Here is an 8,617-nt window from a genome sequence, read left to right as displayed (position 1 = left end):
ATCCAGCCTGTCCAGGTCCCTCTGCAGAGCCTTCCTACCCTCGAGCAGATCAACACTCCCGCCCAACTTGGTGTCATCTGCAAACTTACTGAGGGTGCACTCGATCCCCTCATCCAGATCATTGATAAAGATATTAAACAGAACTGGCCCCAATACTGAGCCCTGGGGAACACCGCTTGTGACCAGCTACCAACTGGATTTAACACTATTCACCACAACTCTCTGGGCCTGGCCGTCCAGCCAGTTTTTTACGAGTATGAGAGTATGACTGTCCAAGCCATGAGCAGCCAGTTTCTCCAGTGTGGGAAATGGTGTCAAAGGCTTTACTACAGTCCAGGTAGACAACATCCACAGCCTTTCCCTCATCCACTAAGTGGTTCACCTTGTCACAGAAGGAGATCAGGTTAGTCAAGCAGGACCTGCCTTTCATAAATGCCATGCTGACATTCTGATCACCTGGTTGTGCTGTACATGCCACATGATGGCATTCAAGATAATATGCTCTATAACCTTTCCCGGCACCAAGAATGTAGGATCAGGAAGAAAAAAAAACAAGAACAGGTTTTTGTCAGGCGGCTATGTCTAGAGCAGTTAAAAATGATGCTGCAGTTTCTCACAAGGAATTGGCACCAAACTGTTGTGTTAGATAAAGGGTGGGAACATGGCTTAATTATGCTGTTTGTAGTTCCTAATATAACCAATAAGCATCCCATCATGCAAGGTAATCAGCATCTGAAGAGAGCATAAAATCACTACAGGAAAATGCCCCACCCCTGAAGACCCTACAAGATTTTGAGAAAAAAGATGAGAAAAAGAAGAGAGAAAACAAAATCAAGTGATCCTGGCTGGGCTGTAAGCACATGGTGCACTTACACAAAGCCTCCTTTTAAAAAAACAGACAGATGATCTAACAATTGCTCTATTTATACAGTAAAATGGAGTAGCAGGATTTAGGGGATCTAGAAGACATGAAGATGACTTGGGAAAAATGAGAAATTTGTGGAGTGAGACAGAGTGGAACGAATAGAGGCTGGAAAGGCAGCTCAGTTGGGAGGCAGGTTGAAATAGGACAGATGCAGGAAAATTATTTTTGTTGGCGTGAGTCTTTCTGTCTTCAGTGGCTGTGCAGTCCTCATGATGTATCTCCACCAGAGCTTGCCAGAAAGATTGGAACTGAGGATCAGTTTACCAATTTCTCAAGACTGTCAGTTAACAAATGCCCTTGGGTACTGCAAAGGCAGATCACCTGTGACAATTACCAAGAACTGGATTTGAAGTATTGCAAGGCAATACTTGCTAGAACAGAGATGCAAATGGAGAATCTACATGAAAAGACAGAAACCCCCTAGAATCCAGCTGCCAGGGATAAATGATTATTTATATCAGGTGGTTTTTAAGGCTATCTTTCCAGTTGATGCTTTTTCCTTTGTAGCATGACAGAAAAGGGTACAGGGAGAAAGCTAGACAGAAAAATTAGGTTGAGTAGCTGGAGCACTTGTGTCTAGAGAAAAGGAAGTGCAGTGACTCAGACTTTTGTGTCCTTGCCTGTAATTTTGTTTGCTGCTTTGGGGAAGGAGCACTGAAGGTCGAGGCTTTTCTTCAGTCATATTCCTACAGTCTGTTCACATAAGGAGAGACCTTCCCATATTCCCAGGTAGGGGGTACAAGAAGGAGGCAGGGGGAGAACAAAAGGACTTTAATCTCTCATCCTGTTCCACAAATTTATGGTATAGTCATGCTTCCTTGACACACTCAGACCTCCTGGATTCTATGGAAGTTTCAGTTGAGTTTGGGATTTATTGATTTCTCAAACAGAAGAAAACAACAACCGAAAACAGGAAAGGAAAAAGAAAAGCAAAAAAATACCCCCTTAATTAAGAATAATTTATTAAAGGTGAAAAGCAACATAAAAGATAATAGCTATGAAAGGGTGTCTTCAAATTGATTTTATTGACTCTTGGTATTCTCTTCCAGCATAGTTAAGTACATTTTGAAGTAAGTGATGGAAACTGGTGTTGGATAGAAAGGCCAAAATCATGGCCTCACTAAAGTCAATGGGAGTTTTGCCATTGACTTCAATAGGGTCAGGATTTCACCCTAAGGGTTTCTCACCAAGGTCAAAGACAGAGAGTAATAAAATAACCACACGGATTTTTTTCAGTTCGTTCAGAAAAACAGAACTGAAGAAAAGGAGTCCTAAAGGAACTCTAGGTTAAGGGTCTCAAGCCCTGCATCCTTTTAGGGTCAATTCCTGTGGCAACAGTAAAAGAATTATGGTATGTAACACATCTGAGTGAACTGTGGAATACTTACATCTGTTAAACTTGTGAATTCCAGCCCCACAGAACACACATTTCAATTCAAGAAGGCTTAGTTTTCCATAATTCAACTGTTGTTGCATTTACCTAGCTGTTTTGATATTCTTGGGTGCAGAAATTGAAAAAGAAATCACAGAAAGGTTTAGAAGACCAGCAAGTCACATCCGTCGTAGCTGTGCAGCAGTTTCTTCAGAAACTTTGAAGGAAAAAGCAAGGATGTGTCGCAATGACCCCAAACAATGCAGAGCTGCCATCTGAAGTTTAACTCCATAACTCTTCAGCCAGCACTGACTGTGGATAAGCCACAATGAAGACATAGAATGATGGTTCCCAATTGCGGCAACATTTGAAGCACTAGAGACATAATGGATGGCTGTTGCTTATAAACTCAGTCTATCATCTACTTAGTATTTTTGAAGGAAAGAGACAGCAAATGGGAGTAAGGCTTTGTGATCTTCTGCAAAGCAATTAAAATGCCTTGGGTTTTATGGTGAATGAAATCAAAAGGTTTTCGGAAAATAATCCTGAAATCCCGAGATTTCAATAAGGAAGAAAACTCTTTTCATCTGGGTCATCATATAACTTAGCAGAGAGATACTTCCATGTTACAGACATACAGAGGACAGTTCCAGATTCTGAAGAACAAATCACCATTTATGATAGTCCCTTCTGCCTCTCCATATGGGTAAGGTTGATTGCAGCACTTGTACTCTGCCCTCAGTGAAAATACAGGGACCCAACAGAAGAATCTGTGTTATTCACTCTGACACTCATTCCCTCCAAAGAGGCACAAGGCAAGGGGAAAAAAAAATGCAGCTGCTGAAACTGGAGATAGAAATGATTGATCTATCTTTCTGCCGCAGGAGGACTGTTCATCACAGTGCGTAGCCTGTGCAAAAGTAGACACTGGAAAATAAAACAAGGGTCTGATGAAGACAGAGATATCCTGCGAAGGAAAACAAAAAACTTACTGGTAGAAAAAGGATGATCTAACAGAGGAGATGAGCTGACTGTAAGAGATTACCAAGGAAAACAGGTAGCAGAACAAAAAGAATAGGATACAGTAGGAAGCCAGACGAGAAGGCTGGAGGGCAGAGAGCGAGCATATGTTTATCTATACATCTGTCACATCTCCTAACAGCATGTATAGACATAGTAGATTACGTGTGAGACACAGGCATGCCAGAACTACTACTTGTGCAACACATGCATGTTCGGAGTCGCTTTTGGTCTGGATTTATATGTGTCCAGCAGACCAATGCAGAGCCTTCTGAAAAACTGATTGATCGGTACTCAAAGTGTATCTGTGTGCCTTTGTATGTGGGGCAGATGAGGTAGAATAGAGTACCATTAAGGATCTAGTCCAAACCAGTAGAGTGGTCCATGCAGAAACAGAAGGCTAACTCTGATGTAATTAACTTAAGTGTTCAGTAAAGCACTGTGCTTCTCCTGGTGCAATCAGGTCCGGTGAGAAGGGCCGAGCCCTACAGATATACACGTGATTTTCTTGAGAATGCAGACAAGCAAAGGAAAACCAGATGTGCTTATTTCAGGATGACAAGATAGCATTGTGACTGAAATGAGGTATTTCTCTGGGAAGGAGAGGATGAAAGTATGTTTGTTTTTAAACAGTTATTCAGTTTTAAAAATTGAGGCCACCATAGGTTGTTGGCAGAAGGGTGGGGGAGCAGAAATGAGGGAGAAAAATGGGATGAAATTGTTACGTTCTTGCACCAAGAGTTGTAGTGAGGGAATTGAGAAATAATTTGACAGGAATTTTCAGTTTGGACTGGATCAGCCTCTGCTTTCATGAGTCAAAAATAATAAATACTGTATTTCTAACATCATAAAATCCCCATTAAAAAAGTCCAGTAGCAGTAAGGTTTTGGAAGACGGGAAAAAAATCACACTAGGTTTACACTGAGAAAGCTTTAAGCCTTCAACATATCAGATATTTTGGGAATGATTTACCACCCTTTTCTCAAAATAAACTGTAAACTCAATGAGATGTAAACAGAAAACAGGCCTCCCTATTGAACTTTGACACAAGAGTAATGAAACCATCCATAACCCACATTTGATTTGTTTGGGAATTTTTTTTTTCTCTCTACTTAAATTACTTCCAAAAAAAAGTTCTTACTAGGAAAAGGGAGGAAAAGGGCTCATTTTAAAAATAATTCATAACCTTTTAAGCATCACTCATCTTGGTTTCTAGTTAGCATCTTCAAGGCCTTCCTTAGGGATGTGGTCCAAAAGCTACTGACACCAGAGTTGAAAGATTCTAACTAACTTCAGTGGAGTCGAGGCTTGTGTCTAAGCCAGATTCTTCATCTAATACAACATTTCACAGACCACTGCCACCAAGGATGATTCAGTTAACAGAAACAAGAGCAAATCTCACAAGAGGCAGGAGCAGGACATTCTTAGTGGATTCTCAGTGCCTGAAGATCCCCTTGACACTGGAGACAGACCAAGAGAGATTTCTTGCTGTATTTGGAGCAGAGGACACAGTGCACTAAGCAACCTGTGGCAGACAGCCACTGAGTAGCATGTCAGCATCTCTCCCATACTCTAGCTCCTGCATCATACTGACATACAGGCACCTTAGAAATGTGTGGACTTCATCTATAAACCCATAAAATAGTCATAGATCAAGTAATACATTTTAACATCTTTTATGAGCTATTGCTTTTCTCCACACCATCTCTCCTCCACTTTATACTAATTTGTATTCAATACTGCTACCCTGAAAGCTTCTCTAAAACTTCCCAAGAGATCTATCATACCTTGCCTGTTTTCCCAGGTTTCTAAAATTAATTTAGATCAATTATTTAATATATTCAATCACTTTCTTTAAGCCATTTACTGCAGATATAGCCAATTATTCAACATAAAATACAGCCAGATCATTTCATCGCAACCAAAAATGTGATTTATCATCACATTCAATTAGAACCCACTGAAGGCAGTGGCAAAAGTCCCATTCAGTTGAATAAGGATCAAGTCTTTAATTTACTGTGTCATAGGAATAATGCATGGTAATGGAGAAGGCTGAGATACATACGGGATTCCAATTTCAAACAGATTGTTTTGAATCAGTTGTTTTCCAAGCATAATGATGCTCAGCTGAATACAGAGTTCCATCAAACAGCCTCCTGGAGCACACTGTAATTAAACAAAACCGTAGAGTGTGAAGGGAGTAAGAGAATTAATTTAAAAGTACCCACTTGGGAGAGCTACCGATGTCTATATGTGCCCGTCGCCCCTGCCACCAATTTGCGCAGGAGCACGGAGCTTGTTGATCATTGCAATTCTATGCTTAACAAGGTATTTCATCTCTACTCATAAAACTGCATTATGGAAAATATGCAGAGCTCTGAAATAACTTACTGTGCCCTGGGGCTACTATATTTCCTTTTAAAATATTTACTATATAATCAATGTAATAAACATAATGCAGTATCACCAATACTCTTCCAACCTGATGTCTCCCAAGGGGTAAGAAAGTCTTCAATATTGCAAAGACTTATGCATAAGCTTTACTGTAAAACCTTCAGTACCTCTATCGATTTTCAAGGGAATACCCGCAGCAGTTAAAAGGAATTTTGAAAAAAAATAAAAAATGTTTACAGGTTTAGCACAAAATGGCTATAGCTTTTTAGGCTATTAAAATTGCTATGCTTCTAGTGATCTACAGAATGAGAAGGCAGATTCAAGTTCCAGCTCTGCCGTAGGTTTCCCAAGGGCCTCAGTCAAATCATGTAATGTTTGTGCCTTAGAGCTGAGTTGTAAAGCATAGAAATGGTGAAGCTTCACCTAAGAAAGACCATGAAGTACTCAAAACTGCAGAAAGAAAGAACATACAGGTGCCTCAGATGGAAAATTTGGGGTTTGTCTATTTATGTTGAAGATTTAACATCTTGTTTTAATATGTTATCTACTTTTCCCTTATTGTCTAGACTCCACTGAAATATACTGTATACATATCTCTTTCTGTTAAGGATTTTTTTGTTTGAAGTTCATATGTACTTACCTCTTCCATTCGATAACCCTCAAACACATATACATAATGACCAGGACGGCCAACAAATCTGAAAGTAATAACAATATATAAAATAATATAAAAATAGGAAAAAAGTTAACTTTAACAGCATAACTCTTCATTCATATTAGCTAAAATATTTCAGAACTAGCTAATTCAACATGAATTTTAAAAGACTCTACACCTATTCAACTTTGATTATTTAAAATTATTTCAAAGTAGTAAGCATCTACAAATGTTTTTCTGCTACATCTTGATGAAATAATTTTAATGAAATATTTTTCTGTGCTAAAAAGTAATAATAATCTCCCTCTCTTGATTAGAGATCACAAACAAAACTGGGAACACATATCCTAACTCACATTCTCCTGCATCTCAGTAATGCCCTGAATGGAGTTATTTTTACAGTCAAGGCTCTTCTGACTACACAGGGAGAAACAGTGAGATTGACTTTATTATAACCATACAACACAAAAAAATGGTTAAAAAAGAAAGAAATCGGTGATACTTTTCATTAATGTCTTACAATATTTACAACTGCTGGTAAAATGTATCATTAATTCTTAAATCAATGATCAGTAATGCCCTGAATGGAGTTATTTTTACAGTCAAGGCTCTTCTGACTACACAGGGAGAAACAGTGAGATTGACTTTATTATAACCATACAACACAAAAAAATGGTTAAAAAAGAAAGAAATCGGTGATACTTTTCATTAATGTCTTACAATATTTACAACTGCTGGTAAAATGTATCATTAATTCTTAAATCAATGATGTTGAATAGGATCAGTGATGAGTACAGATTTACAGCCTCCAAAAGGAACAGAAAAATGGTATGAAACAGAATCCGAAATGTTTTAAACATTTTTGCCAAAGTTTGAGCAAACAATCATTTTAAGCTTCCCATTCAAAAGCATGTGTTATACTGTGGATAACTGGGTCCCAAAAGACAATGATCCTGAACCCATAGGAAGTCACACTTATTTAGCAGGACAGCTGAATTAGCTTTTTGGTCAATCAGTTCATTTTCCAAAACATGCAACTTCCAGTTGACTATAACTATTTCTTAATTTAACTTGGTACGGGCGAATAGTGCAAAACATTGAGAAAGTAAAAGAGAAAGTAGTTCCATAATTTTAAACGAAACAAGAAAATATTTCTTTGCTAAATGATGCTACAAGAAAAATTTGCTAAAATGTGGAAAATGAAGACCCTGTAAGCGCTACCATTCACTCATAAATGCAACACCCTTTTTTAACTAAAAGGAATTATTTTCTGAGGTGTGGATTATTCTTATTTTAGAAAGAAAACTAAAATGGTTGCATTTCAGAACAATGATCTTCTTAGAAGAGAGACAGGACAGTACTCAACATCATACCCTGACATTCAAAAGCAAGCTTTAGGCAACCCTCCCTGTTTATGATATTTTTTCATAGCTGGTGAAGGTGGCCAGTCCCAGACTTAGTTAGATAGCCCTTTGTGCCCATCTTTAAACACAGATACATTAATATAAACATATATATACACATAAATATCTATATACATAAATATCTATAAATAAAGGACATTTATCCTACCTTCCTTTAAAAAAGGCAACATAAAAAATTGGTGCATAAGAATTCACAAACTTCAGTAGGAATGCCTTCAAAATCAGTCTCTCCTCAAAGGTCTTCTCTGTTTTTGGTACCTCTTTGGAGCAAGGGGGAAGCAAACCAGAGAAATCAATTAGTAAATATGTAAACATCCCTGATATCCCCAAATACAAAACCAAACTGCAAACATTGAGCTCATATTGTTTTTTCTTTTGTACTTTTAATTGTACCAATGCACACTAGCTCTGTGACTGACTCCTGATTTCCAGAGATTCTTTCCAAATTTCCATATGGAAATTGAAGATTCTTTGATAGAAACATTAATAATGACAACATAATGAACTTGATTCTCTGATAGACCTCTGACGGCTTATCCCAAGTTGCTCTTGTCTGTCTATCCAATACGCTGGTGGCAAAAAGCCCAACAGATCTTGACACCTGGCCTGGACTTGACAATACCTCACTTTTCCAGTCTCTTCCATCGCCTTGCTGAGAGACCTGGGCAGACCACATCACCTTCCTCTGCTTCAGGCCACATCTGTGAAATCTTAGCACAGAACTCCTCTGTCATTTACTCTGACATCTATTATATTATTAAATATAGACTATCATTAAATATATTTTATTAACATAATATATATTATTAATAATAATATATAGAAAT

The 8,617-nt window shown here is 38.1% G+C and overlaps 1 protein-coding gene across 1 annotated transcript in view; it reads right to left on the bottom strand.

Annotated features, from left to right (window-relative positions):
• The window catches only part of ANO2 (anoctamin 2), a 217,381-nt gene that overhangs the window by 30,255 nt on the left and 178,509 nt on the right, over window positions 1-8,617 (bottom strand). The window contains exons 17-19 of the mRNA XM_019474448.1: window positions 7,939-8,050; window positions 6,352-6,409; window positions 5,383-5,483 (exon numbers count right to left, since the gene is read on the bottom strand). Coding sequence (XP_019329993.1) covers window positions 5,383-5,483; window positions 6,352-6,409; window positions 7,939-8,050 — 271 coding nt within the window. The remainder of the gene's footprint in view (window positions 1-5,382; window positions 5,484-6,351; window positions 6,410-7,938; window positions 8,051-8,617) is intronic.

The sequence above is a fragment of the Aptenodytes forsteri genome, unplaced genomic scaffold (genome assembly GCF_000699145.1).
Source record: "Aptenodytes forsteri isolate BGI_AS27 unplaced genomic scaffold, ASM69914v1 Scaffold73, whole genome shotgun sequence".
Classification (NCBI taxonomy): domain Eukaryota; kingdom Metazoa; phylum Chordata; class Aves; order Sphenisciformes; family Spheniscidae; genus Aptenodytes; species Aptenodytes forsteri.
The sequence above is the reverse complement of the archived record's forward strand: the minus strand, read 5'-3'. Positions and strand labels throughout refer to the sequence as shown.